This window comes from Xiphias gladius, chromosome 7 (assembly GCF_016859285.1).
Source record: "Xiphias gladius isolate SHS-SW01 ecotype Sanya breed wild chromosome 7, ASM1685928v1, whole genome shotgun sequence".
NCBI lineage: Eukaryota > Metazoa > Chordata > Actinopteri > Istiophoriformes > Xiphiidae > Xiphias > Xiphias gladius.
In genome coordinates, this window is record NC_053406.1 from 8,094,651 (window position 1) to 8,116,385 (window position 21,735).

At 40.4% G+C, this 21,735-nt stretch overlaps 2 protein-coding genes and 1 long non-coding RNA gene across 6 annotated transcripts; 2 read left to right on the plus strand and 1 right to left on the minus strand.

Annotated features, from left to right (window-relative positions):
- The first annotated feature begins 743 nt into the window (after positions 1–743).
- Positions 744–7,848, plus strand: ilvbl (ilvB (bacterial acetolactate synthase)-like). The gene is made up of 14 exons (XM_040131366.1): positions 744–857; positions 1,328–1,529; positions 1,893–2,020; positions 2,223–2,473; positions 2,843–2,942; positions 3,148–3,245; positions 3,491–3,627; positions 3,800–3,934; positions 4,238–4,352; positions 4,615–4,784; positions 5,160–5,230; positions 5,331–5,402; positions 5,763–5,868; positions 6,021–7,848. The coding sequence occupies exons 1-14, from the start codon at positions 744–746 to the stop codon at positions 6,197–6,199; spliced, it is 1,878 nt and encodes a 625-aa protein (XP_039987300.1). The 3' UTR covers positions 6,200–7,848.
- Positions 4,700–12,386, minus strand: LOC120792288. Its single transcript, XR_005707786.1, has 3 exons — positions 12,178–12,386; positions 7,842–8,026; positions 4,700–4,792 (listed from the first exon to the last, which is right to left on the minus strand). It is a non-coding gene; the product is annotated as an uncharacterized LOC120792288 (long non-coding RNA).
- Positions 11,533–21,629, plus strand: fam118b (family with sequence similarity 118 member B). 4 transcript variants are annotated; one of them, XM_040131367.1, is made up of 8 exons: positions 11,533–12,187; positions 12,887–12,976; positions 13,228–13,480; positions 17,605–17,832; positions 18,663–18,791; positions 19,002–19,299; positions 20,511–20,576; positions 20,869–21,629. In XM_040131367.1, the coding sequence occupies exons 2-8, from the start codon at positions 12,894–12,896 to the stop codon at positions 20,880–20,882; spliced, it is 1,071 nt and encodes a 356-aa protein (XP_039987301.1). In that variant the 5' UTR covers positions 11,533–12,187; positions 12,887–12,893; the 3' UTR covers positions 20,883–21,629. The 4 variants fall into 4 exon arrangements, with proteins under 4 accessions (XP_039987301.1, XP_039987305.1, XP_039987302.1 ...); XM_040131371.1 differs by lacking the exon at positions 11,533–12,187 and adding an exon at positions 12,229–12,435; XM_040131368.1 differs by lacking the exon at positions 11,533–12,187 and adding an exon at positions 12,476–12,595.
- Positions 21,630–21,735: the final 106 nt, after the last annotated feature.

Here is a 21,735-nt window from a genome sequence, read left to right on the forward strand (position 1 = left end):
CTCGGATTAAATAGCGCACTTTGAACCTTTGACAGCGTGACACTCCCTCGCAGGCTTCTCATTGGACCAAAGGCTTGTCCTTTAGTTAAGCGACGCTCTCATATTGAGAAAGGACACCTGAACCACGCACAGCCTTGTCAACATCACTGCAAACAAAGCCAAGTAACCGGAAAAGGAAGTCGTCTTTTCCTTCACAATAAAGGGGTAACTGAATAAGTTTATTATTTATTTGTTTGACTGAAAAATGTAGACTCGATTCGGGGCAAATAATATTGACATAATAGTCACCTTTAGCGCTCTCGTGAAGACATGAATATCTGTATGCATACGTTTGTGGATATAATCCGTGAAAACGAAATATTGGGATTTATTTTTGAAAATTAAATCCGGAAGTTCCACGCGTAGTTCTAGCTCGCTTGATCTGTAACTATATCCGCTGGTGTCGAGGTGTCGGCACAACAATTGCGGAGAGAACTGGGTTATTTTCAACTTGCACAAGAGTCGACTACATGCCCGTCACGGCTTTTCGTCGGGAACTTTCTATTAGCTAATTTCACCGTGAATGTGCTGATAAAAATTTCGACTTTTGGAATTGGCGTATAGCAGTTGCAGGAACGGCTTCGCGGTATCTTAGCCTAGCCCGAACCAGTGAGCTGCTGAACTGGACAGTGTGGAGTAGGTTTGGATATTAAGTTTAGCAAAGTTGAGTTTTTACTACTCAAGGTTTGCTTCAGCATCCTAGCATGGAGACATTTGGAGTCGTCGGCGCTGCTCTTGGATGCTCTGCGGGCATCGTGGTGTGTGGGCTTGTGTTTGCAGCCTACAGACTCGGCTTACTCTACCAGTTGTTTCACAAGGTAGGTTTCTTCAACATGCTAATTCTAACCTCCGTTTTTTTCTGTTCCCTTCTCCACACGCATTATATTTTATTGCAGTATACTGGACAGATCAGTTATAGCAAATACCCCTTCGTTCTCTGTTCCCACCTGTGCTTTGACCAGCCTTGTGGTTTTCTAGCACGAAGGCTCTCACAACACACAGGCTGTTAGTGGGATTGCACAGATCCCAGGGGACCATCACCACTGCAAGCCTGACAATATGCGTCTATCATGATATATGAAAGGCCTACGGAGTGAAGAGATAGTGAGACAGGTGACCTTTAGAAGGGCCATTAACTCACACTGACAGCTGTTAATCTATGACAGAGCCTTTTTTTCCCCCCTAGTTCAACAAATTATTTATTCTGTTAAATCAGTGAAGTAACAGGCATTGTCTGAATATTCTGCTCTCTGGCTCAACTTTTATTCTGTCCCCTGACTCCCGCCAGACTGAAACAAAGAGCCCACGGCATGGTGGCGAGAGCGTGGCAGAGGTCCTCCGTGCCCATGGGGTCAAGTACGTTTTCACTCTGGTAGGTGGACACATCTCGCCTATCCTGGTGGCTTGTGAGAAGGTGGGCATCCGCATCGTGGACACAAGACACGAGGCAACTGCTGTCTTCGCTGCCGATGCTGTGGCAAGGCTCTCAGGTGCAGATTTATGTTACAAGAATAGATGTGTCAAAATATATGACCCCCCCCCCTTATTTGAGCTCACATCATGTTACCAGCAGTAAAGGAGAATAAAGGAAATTAGCGTGTTGTAGCCTTGTTTGAGTGTGTCTTGGTAGAGGGCTTTCCCACTGCAGACAGTATGACAGGTGTAACTAACAGCACTGATAGAGGCTGGATTACATTTAGGTGTGCCAGTGGTCTGACCCTGGTATTACAAACAGTCTACAATGGCAGTAGGTTTAGATAGAAGTGTATGAGTGTGTTGTATATTGTTCTGAGTCAATCATGAGTGTGTCTTTTGGGGCTAGTTGATAGCTATTTTGATTGTCTTTCCACCAGGCACCGTTGGTGTAGCAGCAGTGACTGCTGGCCCAGGCCTCACTAACACAGTGACAGCGGTGAAGAATGCTCAGATGGCTGAATCGCCATTGCTTCTCATAGGCGGAGCTGCTGGTACACTACTTCAGGTGGCGTGGATTCAAAATACTGTTGCAAATATGATGTGAATGTGCAGGTAAAATAAAATAACAGAACAAGATAGTTGTCCATTTGGAGCGGTGGGGTCAGCTGCAGTTAGTCGCCGTGTATGATGGACCTTTACATGTGTTGTACTTTACCTGTTCTCAGCTTCAGTTTCTAACCTCTCCATCAACTATGTTTGTGATTCAGGGCAGAGGAGCTCTGCAAGATATCGACCAGATGTCTCTTTTCAAGCCGCTGTGTAAGTTCTGTGCGTCCGTCAGGACTGTCAGAGAGATCGTGCCTACGGTCAGGAAGGCCCTGGCAATGGCCCAGTCTGGAACTCCTGGTCCTGTTTTCATAGAGTTCCCCATCGATACACTCTACCCCTACCACCTGGTGTCCAAAGAGTTTGCGGTTAAGAACCCTCCCAAAGGCCTGATGGGAAAAATTGTCTCATGGTATGTTATCAGCTTGTCTTGTTGCCCCTGAATATGTACAGTAAAAAATCATAAGCAATACTGAAATCATACTGTATGAGAATGTAATTTGACTCTGAAATGATATTAAATTACAGTTCTATGCACAACAACAATCAGCAACTTTATAGATACATTTATATACTAAGAAATGCTACATTGTTACACATACATATATAGCCTGCAGGGCATCCTGGGAGCCCACCACCATCTTTGGTTCAACCAGGACCATGAACTCTTAGCACTTTCCTCTCTCCCGGCAATTCATGTCACTCTTAACTGTAAAATAAAGGCAAAAAATGCAGTAATAAATATAAAAGGATTTCATGTGATGGTGTGATTTCTCATAAGGTATCTAAATAACCACCTCATGAACCTGTTTGCTGGAGCCTGGGAGACCCGAGATGTGTCTCCGCTTCCTGTTGACATACCACAAGCCACAGATGATCAGGTAAGACTGACTTAGTCTTAGTAGTTAAGATTTGATGCTTCTTATATGTTCTTGCCCATGTAACATTTCTAGGATTTTACCTGAATCAGACAACCATCTCATTGTGTACAGTATTAAGAAGCCCAAACCACAGTATTAAATGTTTTGCTGTTTTTTTTTTTTGTTTTTTTTTGTTTTTTTTCTTCTGTCTTTCAATACAAATCAGGTACAAAGGTGCATAGAGCTGGTGAGTCGAGCCAAGAAACCTGTTATTCTGCTGGGTAGCCAAGCAACACTACCACCAATGCCGGTCGATGACATTAGGTAAAGGACAATGTCTTATGCGCCCCTCTTTTCTCCTTTTTCTATCCTGTGTCTTACTGTTTTTCTGGCACTCTACTATTTGGTTGCTCAATGTTGATACTACAAAAGGTTAGTGCTTAAAAATTTGCTAAAATATCCAGTTCTTACATGAGTTTTCCTGCCAGTATTCCAACAGCATTGAAGAGTTGTTTTGTAATGTTTCTTAGCAATTCTCATTTGGTCAAAAATGATTTCCTGCTTCACAGGAAGGCATTGGAGGACCTGGGCATCCCCTGCTTCCTTGGGGGCATGTCTCGTGGCATGCTAGGTAAAGACAGTCCCATCCACATCAGACAGAACAGGAGAGATGCTCTGAAGGAAGCCGACTTGGTGCTCTTAGCAGGTCAGGCAATTTAAAATTTGATAAAACGAAATAAAAATGTAATATTTGAATTTTCGTTTGCTAATTAAGCAAGTAGTTTGATGCTCTTTCGAGTTTTCAAAGAGTAACAGCTGTTATGCAGAATTCCTAAAGAGTTTGCAGTCAAGTCAAGTTAATCGTGTTGTGTTCGCAGGCACCGTGTGTGACTTCCGCCTGAGCTACGGCAGAGTTCTCAACAGACGAAGCAAGATCATCGCTGTCAACAGAGATAAGACACAGCTGCTGAAAAACTCAGATATGTTCTGGAAACCAACTATAGCAATTCAGGGTATGTTCACAAGCTGCTATCATCATCCAGGTTTATGATTTAAGTAACAATGTGTCAGATCTCTGGTGATTAGTGAAGAATGTGCCATTAATAAAAACAAACAAACAAACACAAAAACCCTTTTTGTCACTACCTCCAATTTCTACTCTGGTCAATACAGTATGTATGATGTGCATTGTTTCAGCATTGTGACTTTAAACACACACTTTTTAACATCGATTTGTACTCTTTAAGGTTGGGTCATAGGACAGATATGGTCATTAAACGCTTAAAGTCTAAGATGTAAATATTGGTCTATCTTAGGTGACGCCGGTTCATTCTTAGTACGGCTTTCTAAAGGCCTGAAGGGCCATCGCTGTCCAGGGGAATGGCCTGAGACCCTCAAAGCAGGAGACGTGACCAAAGAAAATGCAAACAGGTACGCAGAGGGGACAATCCCCGGTCCTTGTTCTGCGTGTCTCAGTATGTATTAACTTACATTAATTAAAATGTCCATATTAGTGGAATGTTTTAAAAACCAGAAAGGAAACACAATGTTCTCAGATAATGTAATGTTAATGCAGATTCAGCTAAAACTCTGTCACTACAAAATAATTTCTCCATCACATACAATTATTTAAAGCCTTTAATTATTTATTTATTTATTTATTTATTTATTATTATTATTTTGGTTATTCCAGGGCTAAAGCCGATGAGAAGACAGAACACCACTTAAATCCACTGAAAGTCCTCCACCGTGTGGATGAGCTGATGGAAGAGGACAGCATCATTGTTGCTGACGGGGGTGATTTTGTTGGAAGTGCTGCTTACATTATGAGACCAAGAGGACCTATGCGCTGGCTAGATCCCGGTAAGATCCTGTAGGTAAAACAACAATTTGCTTATGAAAAACTGTTGTGATCAAAACAATAGCTGGTTGGTAATTTAAATGTCAGAGAAAAAAGGGCTTGTAATTTCAGTAATATAATTATGAATTAATAATTTCAAATCAGTTCATTTGTGGACTTTAGTTGTCTGTTGATTTGTTGCTTTTTTGTCTCCATATAAAGAGGTTACAGGACAGCACAGAAAACTATGCTGTTTGTAGTCGAGTTCATTTATGTTATCCAAAATCTTAGGTTTGTTCTACATAATCACAAGTCATGTTTCGTCAATCTATTCTGAGGTTAATCACGCTTTATCTGCAGTCATAGTGTCATAACTGTCCTGTACCTTGTTCCTACAGGAGCCTTTGGGACCCTTGGAGTTGGCGCAGGATTTGCCCTGGGAGCAAAACTGTCCCGACCTGAATCTGAGGTATAGTGTTTATACAGGCATTTCCGAAAGCACTTTTCTGATCCTCTATTGATCAGTGTTCACCCTTTATGAATTAAATGATACTTTTTGTGCTTTTCAGGTGTGGATAGTGTATGGTGACGGCTCCTTAGGGTACAGTGTTGCAGAGTTTGACACATTCACTAGACACAAGGTAAAATCTCACACAGTTATAAGGAACGGGAAAACATTTCACTACCGTTGTATTGACAGTGTGTATGTGACGAATAAAACCTGAACTTGATATTGAACTTGAGGCTCTTTCACCTGTCTAAAATAGATTAATGTACAAGTTAAGTGATGAAAATGGTCAAATTTTAAGACAGAAGTATCAGCTTTTAGCAGCTTTAATGCTAAAAATGAGCTTTTAAAATGTATTGATAGACTTTTATAGGCATCATAGGCTTTAGCAAACGATTAACCTAACTGTGCATTGTTTTAGCATAACCTGCAAGAGTCTATATTTTTGTTTTCTTTTCCTCTGATATTCCCAATTTTATTAATTTTATCCCAGACACCAGTTATAGCTGTGGTGGGAAATGATGCATGTTGGAGTCAAATCTCCAGAGAGCAGGTTCCCATCCTGGGCAGCAACGTGGCGTGTGGCCTTGCATTTACAGGTAAGTTTTCTCCACAACATGTTGCGTGGTTGCTGTGCTTGTAAAATATGCACAGATAACATCCCACACATTGAACAGAATTAGTGTATCTTTTTGTCTAATGTCTAGGCAGTTGCTAACTTGCAAATGGTATTTTCTCCTCCTTTTTGCAGATTATCACATAGTGGCAGATGGTTACGGTGGTAAGGGCTACCTTATAGGGCGTGAGGACGAGGACAGGCTAAGCGACATCATCAGACAGGCTAAGAAGGGGACCCAGGAGGGCAAGGCGACACTTCTAAATGTTTTGATAGGGAAGACCAACTTTAGAGAGGGCTCTATCTCTGTTTAGAACAGCAGTGTATTCCTTTAACTTTGGCTGCCTTCAAAGAGTTTTACTATCAGGCTCTATGAAAGATTCCAGCAAATAGGACAATATTGTTAAGCCGAGCCCTGATCAGACCTCTGCTAATCCTTTGTGCCCTTAAAGCCATATTTCACTTTGATAAGCGGAAATTCTAGAGTATGCTGATCTCTCATATGAGTTCAGTTATGATATCACTTACTTCCCTTGTTATTATTTATTACTATGTATTTGTTTTACTTCTTAAATATTTAGTTCTACTTACACTTAAAACATAGCTGCAGATCTGCCAGCCTAAAAACTAAAGCTTTTGTTGTATGTGCTACTTTCAGAGTCATGTTGTGTTCTTTGAAAGACAATTGCTGCATTTTAAGAAGTGAAGGACAAAAAAGGAAGAAAATTTTGCTTTGTTTAGGGATTGTACCTCTTTGGGGGCTTGGGTGTTAGATTTCTGACCTTTTAACCAAACTGTTTTTTCAGGGCTGATACTGATACTGATTATTAGCAATCAAGGACACCAGTAACTGATATCTGGAATTGATTTACTGTACATTTGAAGTAAAAATGAAAATCTTGGTGTCAAAATTTAGAATAACACAAACTCAACACAAAACTTTGTTGAAATACCTTTAAGCATATGTTGCACTTTCTTTTCAACAGTATCCCAAAACAAAAAGTGCAGGGAGCTCCCAGCAGCATTTCTTGTAAAGTTAACTGAATTTGTTAACAAATAAACAAACACACACATAATAAATAAATAAACAATATAGCTATATGTATTACACAGTGCCCTCCCTGGTGTTGGTTGAGCGTTTAAGAGAGAGAGAGACAGAGAGAGTTAAAAGTTTGGCCGAAGACTAACAGCTTTGGAAAGCCTTTAGTTGGTTGCAGTTATTTAAATGTTATATAACATATAATTTATTTATAACATGTGATAGCAGGGAACCTGTCATTCAAAACTAGAATACTTCATTACGAAGGATTGCCATAGCTGAATATGTACTATAGCAATAGAAGACTATTCAATTCTGACAACTGTATGCCATCTATGCAGTCCATGTATGGATTAACACAGGCCTTAGATGCAGTTCCATTACGTCTAAAGTCTCTGACAACAATATCCTGCACCTCTCTACAAGAGACAGCATCAGGACACACTTCAGTAATGTTACTAGCTGTCGTGGGTAGAGACTGAGAGTATGACTGGCCCTGGTAAGTGACGTGCAAAAAAATAACGTAATAGCTTATCAACTTTTTTGCTAGTCTACTGGCTAAATAATGGCTCCACAAATGGACTTGTTGACATTCACTATCACAATTAGCTAAGCTTATATTATTATGACCATCGGCTACATATCATGTAAAAACACCAACTCATAGGGGCGAGTAATGTTATGTTCGCAATATTACAACTGAAATAAGTTCCAGTTGCACTGGCACCAACGTTACTCAAAGATAAAGCCATTGCTACATAAATAAACTCGTATCTCCTTAACTGTATATCACTGCAACAAAGTGCACTATTCAGACATTTTCAGTGTAACTGGGAAACTGGGCATGCCTGTCAGCATAGAAATAGAACAGAAGATTGTGATGTTTATTGCAGCTTCTGCAATATCTGCTGCCTTACCTTCGACACACAGCTCCTCTCGCTCACCAGAGCTTCTCCAGTCTGCAAATGCATTCCTCTGTGCCCGTCTGTGGCAGAGTAGCCTTCGGTGTTGATAAGGCATTACTCGTGACGTGTAACCACTCAGATAGTGCTGTAGGCAGGGCATTGCTTGGGACCAGAGCGGTGACTACAGAGAGAGGTGGCTGCATCAGAGCCAAAGTAGAGCATTTTTAAATTTATTAATTTTATCGGCAATCAGGGGAAGGAAAAAAAAGGTTCAGATAATCGTAAAAATGCTGCATATCGGTCAGATCCGATAATCGGTCAATCCCTAACAGAAAATCCCTCTGCTTGAGAGAGAACATCGGTTTAAGTTTGTCAAATGTGACCAGAATGCCTTTTCACCTCGCCTTTTTATGAGGATACACGAAATCTTACAGCTGTGATATTCTTTATCTGTTGGGATAAAAATTTGTTGAATGGGGAATATTTTTTGAATGTTGAAGATTGACAAATGGTATGCCTTTTAATGCTTGATTGTATCTTTGAATACATTGATATGTATAGATTAAAAATGTGTCTGCTGATTTAGTTATGTATTTAAATGATATCTAATACTAACTTATATGCAGTGATGTGGGCAATCATTTAAAATATGCCTATACACTATGTATTGCACTATAATTATAATTTATTTACACACCAGGTGAACATGTGTGGGTCATCTCACTCCAATATATATTGCTGTTTTGTTTGGTACTTTAAGGGATTTAGGGTAGGTCAAACTGTTGTTCATAAAATGTTAATATGGATAAATTCTCAAATAAATTGAAAAATGGAAGTGGGTAATAAGTGAGCGTTTGAATGATCTAGCATAGACTGTATTATAGGTACGTGTTTGATTTTACTGATTACCATCTACTTATTTTTATCATTTCTTGTACCAATTCAAAGACCGCAATCAAACAGTCTAACCAGAACTTTCACTACTTTCTATATCTCTTGTCTTACAGTTGCAGGATTTCTTGTTCAGTACTAGCTTGCTTGTGTTAACACAGCTACCCAAATGTTGATTTTTGGTTTAGACTGATAAAAATGCTAGGATTGGATTGTCTACTTTCTACTGTTAGCCTGCAGAAGGTGAGTTAAACTACAGACAGTATTGTGAAGGAAACTCGTACATTCGGGGGAGTTGACAACTGCTTTTGTTGAACGGGGCCATATTGTTTGAAATACCGCTGACACATAAATGAGTCATCTGTGTTTAGATTGAAGAAAATTACACCTTCACACCAATCAGATGCTGTGCAAAGAAAGCATTACAGCTCTGTTCAATATTGCTCCCACGCCCTGCTACTTGAATTTCACAACTGGCAAGAGTGCAACATAGACGTCTGTATATATATTCTAACGTTTGGACTGTCTATTCTTGTCAGCAGCACCAGTTGTAGATGGTATTGAGGTACAGTAGGGCGTCTGCTTTATGGTATGATTGATGTGCAGTGCGTCCTGAATTTTGGAAACATGGCAAAGAAAGCATATAAAGTGTAGTCATGCCACCTGGAACCATGGTGCAAGTATGTCTACAATCCCAGGGTAAATATTTTCCATACTAATTAACTATCAGCAACCAGTTATTTTCAGTTATGGCGTCCATAACAATGTTTTCACCTTGATCGAGGCCAACCGGACTCGGTTGTAGGTTGTAGATCTTGAAGACGTTTTGCCTCTCCTTCAAGCGGCTTCTTCAGTTCTGACTGACTGGAGGGGAGTTCCAGATATTTAATCTCTGGGTTCGTTATCAAGGCCATAGATGTCAACTGGTTTTTTGGTGCTCCTGGCTGTCGCAACAACAGTCGTAGAGTTGTTGGAATCACCTGAGGCCAACTGTGAATGTTTGCTAAATCTTCTGAGTTGGGATGAAAGGACAGCATTGTACATGGGGCATAAGTGGTGTCCCGAGAGACCTCCTCCTCTCTTGAGGCATGGTTTCTCTACTTTAACGTCGATAGCCTCCTACACACCGTCTTTCCTCCAAAATATGTACGTTGTTGTCTTCGAAGGAGTGTCCCTTGTTGTTGATAACGACCCCACAGAGATTAAAAATCTGGGACTCCTTACCAGTCAGTCTGAACTGAAGAAGCCTCTTGGATGAGAGGTGAAACGTCTTCAAGATCTACAACCAAGTCCAGTTGCCCTTGATTCAGCTCTTCTTGGATAACCATTTCCTAGCTGACTGAGAATATACACAGATGTCTTCACCTAGATTTGTTATTATCTAACTCTGCTAGTGGTATTGGATGGACTGCCAGCTGTACCACCAGCAGAGTGGTTCAAAATGATTTACGTTGCCTCAACTTTGTGAAGTCACATACAGCATCTTCACATCAGTTATCAATAAATAAAATACTTTAAACAAGAGCAGCGGAAAAAACACTAAATGTGTTAAATTACAACTGTTTTTGTCATGAGGGGCTGTGACCTTTGCCCTTAATAAGTGCAGTTTTCATTTTAAACAGGAGATGGCAGGCTGGTAGTAGTTTTACTGAAGTTGTCTGCTGACGTGTTCATGGGTAGCATTGGTTATTGGGGGGGGGGGGACAAACAGGCCCTCTGGGAAAACATCTGTTGGGAGTATCAGTAAATGCCAGTTTTACCACAACAAGGTTTTGCATAATTCAAAATAATGTCTATAGGTTCACTCTGAATTAAGGAAGCTGTGGCTCTTAATTTAAAAAGTATAAATATGCAGGTGGGCCTTGAAGTTTCTAATACAATATAATTTTACTTTATTACTTTATTTAATTTTACTTATACATACTATGATAATCATATTGTCTAATTATCAGGCTGTAAACACAAGGATATATTGGATGATTTCTGATTTTTTTTTCTTCTGAATATTACAAATTTGGTTGCACAGATTTTGGAGTGATGCTGCATTAGAAGGTGAAAACTGACGTGCCAGTGCCTCCAAAGGGCTGAAATCTGCAAAGTAATGGATAGATGCAACAGCAACAGCTTATGGTGTAAACCGTAGTTTATGCCTTCATACAGTGTAGCGGACTGTAGATTGTTGTCTGCTGTCTAGCCTCTTGACCTTGTTCAACGTCACACTGTCAAGACAGGATCTTTGTTTTGATGCATTCAAGTGCTCTTCGTGAATCCCCACTTCCCAGCTCTGTTGTGTTTTAGTTGAAATAGTGATCTTGATATACTTTGCGATGCATTGGATTTACTGAGGTCTTATAAATAAATACTGTGAGCAGATTCAAAGTTGACATGGTATGTCAGAATGACTCATACACAATGATACCTTGAGTATAAAACATGATTTTTTTTCTGTCGTAGATGTGCGCTATTCCTGTGTCTTGGTCATATTTATTACCTCCACCAAGAAGGTTATGATTTCGGCCGTGTCTGTTTGTTTGTTTATTTGTTTTTCAGCAGGATTATACAAAAAGTACTGAACCGATTTGCACCGAACTTGGCGGAGGGATGGAGCATTGACCAGGGAAGAACCCATTAAAGTTTCGGGCAGATCCGCATCATTTACTATGAATTTGAATTTTTTTTATTTTTTTTTTATCTGAAGTCTGGTGTATGATGTATGACTCTGCCCTCGGCGGAGGAATGCGCTCTACTGAGTCCCATTCTAGTTTCATCAGTTTTTCCCGAGAGATTCTGGTGGAGTCTGCTTAGATGTGTACATCTTTGCCTTGCTGTTAGGCAAACTTCCCATGCGGCACAAGGGGCCAATCTGAGTTTTTCGCAGAGCACGTGAAGGCATCGTACGACCCGGCGCACATCACTGCAGGCGGTGACTTTAACCGCTCCGTTAAACTAAAACACAAACGTGCAATGTTTAGAAAAGTAGCCGGGAGAGCCGAGAGCATTTCTGGTGTACAGCAGTACCCAGGGGATATTCACTGACGGCATTGTTAGCTAGAGAGATTGGTTACCAGCGGATATATGCCGCTTTAATTACTCTAAAGTTACCCTCAGAATGACGAGCGAAACAGACGCAGTTTCGGGCTTTTAACAACCTCTGGATACAGCTAATTTATCTTAAAGCGAGAAACAAACTAAGCCTAGCTTAACGAGCGAGGTGTCATTTAACGCGAGTTGGATTTAGTTTCTCTGTTATTCTTTGGTGATACAGTGACGACGCTGACGCTAACTTATCAGGTTAGCTTTAGTTAACAGTCCCGAAGAAGCTACATCCTCCGAATTCAGGGTCGATTTCCCGAGCTATTTAACGTGGCTCACGTTAATACAAAATTTTTGATTTTCGCTGACTTCAAATCAAAGGGATTTCTACCTGAAGAGTAATAAACACTGGAAATTAACTTACCTACATCAAGGTAAGATAACAATGGTAATGCTAGTTAACGTTGCCCTGTACGTTACCGTTAGCATCGATGTCACGTTTTATCTGTTGTGTGAAATATTACAGGTAGTCGTTGTCTCAGAAACTAATGTTGTTATTAAAACGTACACTGGGTTAAATACAACTTCCAGCGTATGGCTTGGTGTTCGACCGGTGGGACATCGATGTGACTTAAAGTTCAGAAAAACATTAGGGAAACAGCAGCTGTTTAACAAAAACAAGGTAACGTCACCCGGTATGTTATAAGTGTCCCTGGACCAACGGCCTTACTATAGGTTGTGTTTTATTTACCATTGACTAACAGCGTATGTTATCAGACAAGGTGTGTTGCCAGGAAGGAATTTATAACTTGTTTCCTGTTGGTAAGAACATAAGGACAGAGGTAATCAACACAACTTGAGGCAACATTTCATTTGATATCAGGCTGTTTTTTGACACGGTGGGGGAAGTGTCAGTTATAATTCATTATCAGACATGATTCCCGTGTAATCAGGGTGTTGGGTGAGGCTTAACAAATAACGGCCAACCAACAGATGTAAAGTGAAAAAGCGGCAGCTTTAGTTTCCAGGAATGCTGTATTGTGTTGCCTATTGTTTGCTAAAATAGTTATCTCTGGACTTACGTTACCAAGCCTTTCTGAGGTAGCATGTGGTTGATCATTCTTCTGTTTCAGGAGCTGAATGGCCTCCGTTGTAGCAGTGAAAACCGAGAAGCGACCTGCAGCTGATACACAGGATGCAGACTCCAATGCAAAAAAGCCCAGGTAAGCTAAGGTGCTGCTTGGGAGCCAGCTGCACACTTTACCCATAACTCATTCATCGGTTTTGTCAAGAGGGCTGATTTTTGTTTTCTTGAGTTCCTATTTTTTTGCCAGTTCCAAATGAAGGTAGGTTTTAGTTTCAAACTTCATGCTTGTGTGCTTGAAAATATTATATTTAACGTTCATGCTGTCGGAAGGATTTGGGAAGAACCTTCTTTGGAACCGTCATCACTCAATCTCTGCCTACCCCAAAGGAAACTGCTGCCCAGCCTGAAGACCAAGCGAGCCCCCGAGCTGGTCCTGGTGATTGGTACTGGGGTGAGCTCTGCAGTGGCCCCTCAGGTCCCTGCCCTCCGCTCCTGGAAAGGCCTCATCCAGGCCTTGCTCGATGCTGCCAACGACTTTGACCTACTAGAGGAGGAGGAGAGCCGGCGTTTCCAGAAGCACATGCAGGAAGATAAGAATTTGGTGCATGTGGCCCATGACCTCATTCAGAAACTTTCCCCGGTAAGACCACATGAGCCTTTTTCGTTGCCTTTCCTTTCTAAACCACCCTGTTGCACATGTACAAACACATGGCAGACAGACTGCCAGCTCACTGTCCTTTCCTCAGCCAGGGACATTTTGTTTCAACTTCCATGGATTGAGATAAGACACCTTAGCCTTATCCTGTTAGTCAGTCGATGTTGAATCAATCACACATGCAATGAGCAGGCTGTGTCTTCTGTTTTGTATTTATGGTGTTTATTTAAAAAAATAAAAAAAGCACTAACCTGATGAAGGTAGACTAGCTGAACCACATTAATGTTTTTTTTTTAATCCTCCCTTGACTTCCTTAATCAAGGCTTATTTCCAGCATATATAGAGACAGAACCCAAACCACCAACCACCTTGTAGTTAAGACGAACCGTGAATTTGATATAAACAAATAAGTCTGCATGATTGATCATATTTAATAGCAGTTTCAATTAATACCTCTGTGCAATCTACCTCTAAGAATTTATACATATTTGTGTCAAAAAGAAGATTCACACTATCACACCAATCATTTGTAATTTCAAGACTGCACTACACCATTTGACAGCAGAGAGGACAGAAACAAAAATACAGTAAATGTAACTTGTGTGTGAGAGAGCGACTAACAAAGTTAAAGAAGAAAGCTTCAGAGAAACGAAATATACAAGATAACAATATCGATGAGAATCAAGGAAATATCGCTGGTGATGGTGAGGAAAAGAAAACTTTCTTCAACACCAATTCTGATAATATAATTGTGTTCATTTTTGGATTTCCAGATAACCCGGGCCTCTTTCTATTGGACAGGTCTGATCTGGAGCAGGGGTGGCAGATGGGAGCCTTAATACCGTTTGCCTCCTGTGTTAGTCATGTCTCATCGCACCTTTGACATTGATAAAACACGCTTTGTTTCAGCCCTCAGCCTGTTGTCACAAAGGGAACAAACAGTGCTTTTATGGCTTTATCCATCGTGTTTATTTCCATCCACAGTCGTGCAGACACCAGCCCACTGCTGTTGGCTACAGACACAGCAGGATCGAGCATGCCGAGGAAAAAAAACAAACATAGAATAATGTGAACCAGCAGCCCCCCCACCCCAGATTTTCCATTCAGACAGAGTTAAAGCTCCAGCCAAACAGGAAGCATACTGTAGGTTACAGCAAGGGACACGAGCGTGGAGCAGTTCCATTCTCAAAATCCATTTAGAAAAATTTTTCCCATGTTGCAGTTAAGCACACATGTTAGCACTAGACTTGAGATGATGTGGTGGTTTTACAGTCCTCTGGTTAAAAAAAAAAAAAGGAATTTCTCCATGTGTCAATCATAGTTTTTGACCCAAGGCATAGAGCTAATTCAACATGGAATTCACGCATTCATCGACTGCCCCTAATCACAGTTAAATCACACATTAGAAGCTCATTGAAATCTTCCACATAGAAACTGTGTATTCATTGATCCACTAAACTGGGGATTTCATAATGATGTTATTCATTGTGAGGCGTCAAGTAAGAACTGCCCTAATATCAAAATACCCTCAGAAAAACTGAGGCATATGAGGGTGTGAGAGAACTGCCCTCAGTTCCAGTTAATTCCATTAACAGTGGGGTTGTGAGAGTTTAACCCACTTTTCATGGAATTGTGTATCAAATGGATTATGGTGGTTTGCAGGCACACAGTGTCAGGGGTAATCTGAAGTTAAAACTCAGAGAATGTTTTTGTCATAAATCCTCTCACACCTTTGACCTTTGCTGACTAGTGTATTTATTCAAGTGAGAAATGTAAACAAGGTCAGTGGAGGAAACATTTGCTCCTCTGCTGATAGTCATTTTGGTGATGATCTTAGATTTTTGAATGATATTTTTAATTTTTTAATTCATTCTTGAGACCGACTATATACTGAAACTGATGAAGATATATAATTTAAAGCCCTGCTCTGTATCTTGCTAGGAAATAACACTGCTCTGTTTTTTTTCCCCAAGTCAGTTACCAATGTGAAAATAACCGTAACTGTCTGTGGATAAAGGGCAATCATTCTGGTCACTGTATCACCTATATAATGGGCATTTTTAGTAGCAGGAGACTTGTAAAAAGTCAGCACACCTACTGTATATATCTATATTGTATTAACTGTACACATGTTCACAGTAGGGCAATCCAGAGTTAGCACAAAACTCTGAATAAAATATATTTATGAAAAACAATGATCAGTTTAGGATGAATGTTTAGAAAGCAGATTTGTTTACTGGCACTTCATTTGGTTATTGCATAAGTACTGAGATGGTCCAAGGACAGTGTGGTCAGGATGGGTGCTGTAGACACTAGATGCGGATAATGAGCTTCTTCCTGTGGAAAGGACTCCCACTGTTTAGCCCATTAGAGCTGTAATCTCTGGAAGCCAGCAGAACATTTCCCTTTGCTAGGATCACCTTGGTCTCTGCATCTACTACACTACCCTTTGCTATTCTTAGCTTCTCGACTCTTCCTGCCTTTCTTTTTTTTTTTTTTAACAACAGGCTCTGCCAGGTAAGGGTGAGCTTTAGACCGTGCAGTCACAGCCCATAATCTCTTAGCGGACTCAGGTGGTATGAGAGTTGTTAGTTGAGGAGCTGTGGACAGGATCAAAAAGGGTGATGGTGTGTTTTATACAGAACAAAATGGTCCTTGAGTAGATATTTTGAAAACTTGCAAGCACTTGACGCACCCCGGAAGGCTTACTTCAGAGTAAATTAAAGCATTTAAGATGCCGGTTGGAATTCCTGTGAAAGGCTGTGCAAAAGGAAATTTATGAAAGCATGTTAAAACAAAATAAATAAAAGCATGCTGATACACTATTCTGTTATGTCAAAGGCCTGAAATACATCACTACAGTATAAGAGAATGACTGAGTTATTTAACCATTCATACTCTAGTATTATGATATAAACAAAACAAAAAAAATTGTACATGCTTTTCTGTCTGTTTCCGGGACAAAGTTACACTATACTGTTGCTTTAATTTGTCATTTCCTTCAGTTTTGGTGGTAGTAATTATGCTATTGTTCCATTCTTCTTCTAAGGTCATACCAAAAAAAAGAGAAGGAAAGAAAGAAAACTTTAACAGTCAACTGTTGAACGGCCTGGGCTCAATGCACACATTTATTTTAAGACACTTGATTCACACATGGTCAGGTCACATGGTAAAATAAGTAAAACCTTGTACTTGGGGGTTGAATCGCATTAAAAGGCTGCTTGTTGTGGGTTTGCGAAAGTGACTCTCATTAATAGTATTTTCACAGCACAGTAGAGATGTAATATAATGAACATATTATTTTCCCCAAACATTATTTAAATCTTTCAGTCTTCAGTCTGCACACAGAATTTCAGGTTGGAAAAATTGCAAATTTTTATTATTATTATAAAATTGGGAGAATGCAGATTTTGTTCTACTACAGTTTGGCCATTCTTGTGTTAAGAGTTCACCACCCAAAGCAGATTTGACGGCACGGCTGTCCAGTGGTTAGCACTGGGTCCTCACAGCAAGAGGGTTATGGGTTCAAACCTGCCAGCGGTCTGGGGCCCCTCTGTACGGAGTTTGCATGTTCACCTTGTGCCTGCATGGGTTTCCTCCCACAGTCCAAAAACATGCAGGTTAGGTTAATTGATTAATAGGCTGCTCTAAATTGCTTCTTAGCAATTCACACGGCAGAAGTCTTTGCAATCCTGCGCACATCAGATCTTAGATGAGTCACTTTCATTAGTGCTCCTGTGATCATTATGTGTTTATTTTTTATCACGAGTTTTACTGCCTCTTGACACAGTAGATCACAGTGCTGCTGATTGTCCACTGCATTTCCCCCTCCAGCTTTTATCATGTTAATTCAGTACTGTTTAAAGATGCCTAGCTCACAATTGATTATAAAGTATAAGTAGGTAGACTCAATGGATATGGCCTTTTGTCTTGAATGCATTAAACACTGTATGGAGACTCTGAATTTGACATTTCAGTTCTGCAAAGCAGTTGTCTGAAAAGTGTGCCAACTTCATAATTTCTAATATTTTTAACTTTGCTATTACAAAATAGCAAAAATAGTGCCGTTCTTCAGCACACTTTTAATTGTTTGTTTGTTTGTTTTTCAGAGAACAGGCAATGTTCGATCCACATTCTTCAAGGACTGTCTCTATGAGGTATTTGACGATTTGGAGTGCAAGATGGAGCATGCAGGGAAACATTTACTGCGCTCAGTGTTGCAGTTAATGGAGAGCGGTGCACTGGTCCTCACTACTAACTTTGACAACCTGTTGGAGATATATGCAGCTCACCAGGGCACTAAGCTGGAGTCTTTGGACCTGACAGATGAGAAGAAGGTAAACAGTGCTCAGAATATGTTATGGCATTGATTGATCTTTCTTTCCATAATACATCTGAGTCAGCTTTTTTCAAATGAGTGCAAGGGTGAGTAAAGCATGCACTAAAGTGAGCACTTTATATTAGGCCAAACTCAGATTACTGGAGTTTTAGGATCCTGAGAAATTTTGAGTTAAAGTTGCATTTTAACACATTTAAAATGCACACTTACACATGGACCACGATTGTTTGGATGAGGGAAATCAGATTAATCCACCTGAATAGTATGTTTTCCTCTGGGCATTTGTTTGAACTGACACTCTGCACGGCCAGATTTACATTTATGAAATTCTCTTTCAGCAAAGTTCTTCATTGGCTGGTTTTAGAGAAAACTAGATAATGCTTTGACCTGAAAGAGCCTTTTGTGTCTGACAGGTGGAGGAAGGTTAAAGTTCTAGCCATTACTCAACTGCTGTCAGATTTTATAGATTGAACAATATTTGCCTTTGGTTTAAGACTGAGCTGGAGAGGAAGCATGTGTTTTCCAAGTAGACAAAGGTTTGTTTCTCTTCTGACCAGTTTCTCCATGAAATCTCAAGTCATCCAGTCATGTCATTTATGTCCCAGTAAATTCAAAAGCTGAATGGTTTATTTGTCAAATAGAACACACATTTATAAGGATTGATCAGAGTTTTCTGAGAGACCCATCACCGTGCCTCTCAGTCCTGGTATTTATGCCTTGTCCCCATCAAGGCTAATATCCTCTCACTGCTGTTCAGTGATTTTTACTCCCTGCCCAGCCAGAACAGGATTGAGTGCACTGGAGTGTTAAGTGTGTGTGCATGTCTAGGTGTTGGAGTGGGCTCAGGAGAAACGGAGGTTAAGTGTTCTGCATATCCACGGTGTTTACACCAACCCCAGTGGTATTGTACTGCACCCTGCTGGCTACCAGAATGTACTGAGGAACACTGAGGTCATGGTGAGTGCTGCAATTGTTGTCGATTGGTTCTTATGTTTTTGATCTTTCAATATGTACATAATATGACATGTTAGGGTACTATATTGAAGTACAAGTTGCACTTCTTAGAAAAGGCTGTCTCTACCAAATTGCCTCTGTCCCTGCACTGGTTCATTGGAAATGGTAGCTTTTGTAAAGAGTAATAACATTTTCTATCGCTGGTTTCAACAGCGTGAGATCCAGAAGCTGTATGAGACCAAATCATTTGTGTTTCTTGGCTGCGGGCGCACAGTAGACGACACAACCTTCCAGGCTCTGTTCTTGGAGGCAGTCAAACACAAGTCGGACCTGGAGCACTTCATGCTCGTGCGCCGCGAGGACGTGGGTGAGTTCAAGAAGCTGCGCGACAACATGCTGGACAAGGGCATCAAAGTCATCTCCTATGGAGATGAGTATGCCGACCTGCCCGAGTACTTTGAGAGGCTGGCCAATGAGATCTGCAACCGGGATGTGTCTACCAACGGCTGGGGTAAGAAGGATGAAAGCTGATCACAGTTCGCTTGTTTGCGTGTTTGTAGTAGAGGACATTTTCCTTTAACCCTGTCTCCGACAAATTACATGTATATACAACTAACAGCAAATGTATTTTAAAGGAAAGTTAAGATGTGACCAGATTATTGATGTTGTGTATTAACTTAATGAGGATATGTTGTTAATTTACATATTTTGGCAAGTCTCAATTATTGATACTGAACGAATCAGTAAAATGTTCACAGAAAACTTATTTGTTTTCCACCAGAATATCTGACCTTGCAGGACAATATCCATTTTAGACTACAGCATTATTCAATTTTTTTATGGTTGTGTTTAGGCACTCACAGCACTTGGTTAAGGTTAGGGAATGATTGTGGTCTGGTTTAATACAGAAAAAGTCTATAGTGACTTCAGACACAACATCTTTAGTTACATTAACCAAAACCATGATCTTTCCCTAACCTTAACCAAAGTGCCGTGAGTGCCTGAAAATAACCACAGACAGGACTCTGGATGCGAACTCCAGTGTCTGGTTGACAGTGGTGTGCTTTGTATACCCACCATCCACCTCTTGGTGACTCTGCTGCCGCGAATAATAGCAGCGCTTCATTCAGAAAAAACGTTGCCTGTGAATGTAATCCAGCCAGTGATTATGTCGCGTCCACAATGTAATTGTAGTTTTTAACATTTGTTTGGTCAATCCATGTTAAAGGGGATACTCCACCAAGTATACCCATTAAGTCCAGTTTACTCATCCCGTGGAGTACTATACAGTCCGTGAAAAAAGCTCTATCATGTCATCTGTGGCTATGAAGGAGCTTTCCGAAGTTTGAAAAAATAACCCTGATGATATCATAGAGGGCCAATGAAAAACATTGTTGACTTGTTTCATTCTGGCAGTTACGTTATAACACCAGTTGAACCAGAGTTTAAGCATTAAAACTAGACTGGAAGCAGACGCTAAGGCCAAGTAAACCTGCCATGTTGCAGATATGATTTAGGGCATAAATTGTAGTACTGGTTTCACAACATAACCTTTCTGTCAGCATCCCTCTTGCAAAAGAAAATGTGGGATTTTCTTGCACTTCTATTCAGCACATCTGCTCAATTTGCTAACTCCAAGTAGAAATTTTTTAAAAGGAGTTCAGAATGTGAGTTGCCTGCATTTTATAATGTCTTTGTTTTTGTTTTTTAATCTATCTACAGGGTCTCCCTCACAAAATGGGGAAGAGCAGCAGAATGGCTTTAACACACAGAAAAGCCTCCTTCAAGGTTAGGACTAAATGCTTCTCTTGACATCAGACAGTGGCCACTTGCAAGAGACATTTCCAGAGTAACACGATAAAGCCCTGTCCAAGACTCTTGTTTTCTTACTGCATGCTGGTAGATAGAAAACCCAAGCCTGTTCTTGATTTTCAGTATCAAGACCTGCTGGTATTACTTTACACAAAGATACAACTGACTTTGCAGTATTGCATGCATGGCAGTCAGTGGCAACGTTTCAGTGGATGCTCTTTGTTATTCAACTGCTCACTCAAGTCCATTCCTTCTCTTTTTGCCCCAGACTATCATTCCTGACAGGCACACGATCGGGATCAGTATCAGTCATTTTCCTCCACAGCTTCATCGAGAGATCAGTGTATTTCGAGTAGTACTCAATTCTGATTTCATTCGGATTTAGGAATCCAGGAACATTATGGGCAATGGGAGACCTAAAAGCTGTTGTCACTATTTTGCAGATGTCCAATTTTTTTTTTTAAACTTTTTATTCGTTTTTAATTTAAAGTGGAAAGGAGATATTAAGGTAACGGTCAACACCAATACCCAACCTCACAGACCCCACTGTACTGTATTTAAATGTTGCTGAAACCTCAATATTTCGAAAAGCTAAATAACCGATTTATGTATGCAGGTGATGCAATGGTATGCTGCTTGGATTTGGACATACATTAAACAAGAATGCAGTTAAACTGCATCACCTTGACCTAACTGCCCCGTAATGAGAAGCTCTAATTGCAAGCTGTAACGCACATCACATGCTCCTGAAGTGAGAAAAAGTCTTGTATCTGTCATACTCAACCCTGGAACCAGGAAAACTTGATTTGCACATTACTGGAGGGGGATGGTTACTTTGCAAACACATTAATGTTATGATTCTGTCCTCAAGTGGAAGTTCAGTTTTCATAGCAGAGAGGCTCTGCCAGTAGCAATCACTTTGCCACTCCTGTGCTGAAAGTAAAAAAATGTTCTTTGTAAGCCTTTTTTTGTATTTTTAATACTTGCATGTGTTTTCTGACATAGTATTTATATATACTATTTTCAAAATAAAGCTTTTGGTATCCCATTTGTCCTGACTTGTTTGCATGTCTAACGATGACCATACTGGAGCAGACTAATAGGGCTACAGACCAGTGTGTCCCCGGTAACATAC

Bases quoted from the DNA above. Each gene is read 5' to 3' on its own strand.
- fam118b (XM_040131367.1), top strand. From the start codon at position 12,894: ATGGCCTCCGTTGTAGCAGTGAAAACCGAGAAGCGACCTGCAGCTGAT. The intron at 12,977-13,227 runs GTAAGCTAAGGT...CCTACCCCAAAG, and splicing joins TCCAATGCAAAAAAGCCCAG to GAAACTGCTGCCCAGCCTGA. The intron at 17,833-18,662 runs GTAAACAGTGCT...GTGCATGTCTAG, and splicing joins ACCTGACAGATGAGAAGAAG to GTGTTGGAGTGGGCTCAGGA.
- ilvbl (XM_040131366.1), top strand. From the start codon at position 744: ATGGAGACATTTGGAGTCGTCGGCGCTGCTCTTGGATGCTCTGCGGGC. The intron at 3,935-4,237 runs GTATGTTCACAA...GGTCTATCTTAG, and splicing joins ACCAACTATAGCAATTCAGG to GTGACGCCGGTTCATTCTTA. The intron at 4,785-5,159 runs GTAAGATCCTGT...TTGTTCCTACAG, and splicing joins TATGCGCTGGCTAGATCCCG to GAGCCTTTGGGACCCTTGGA.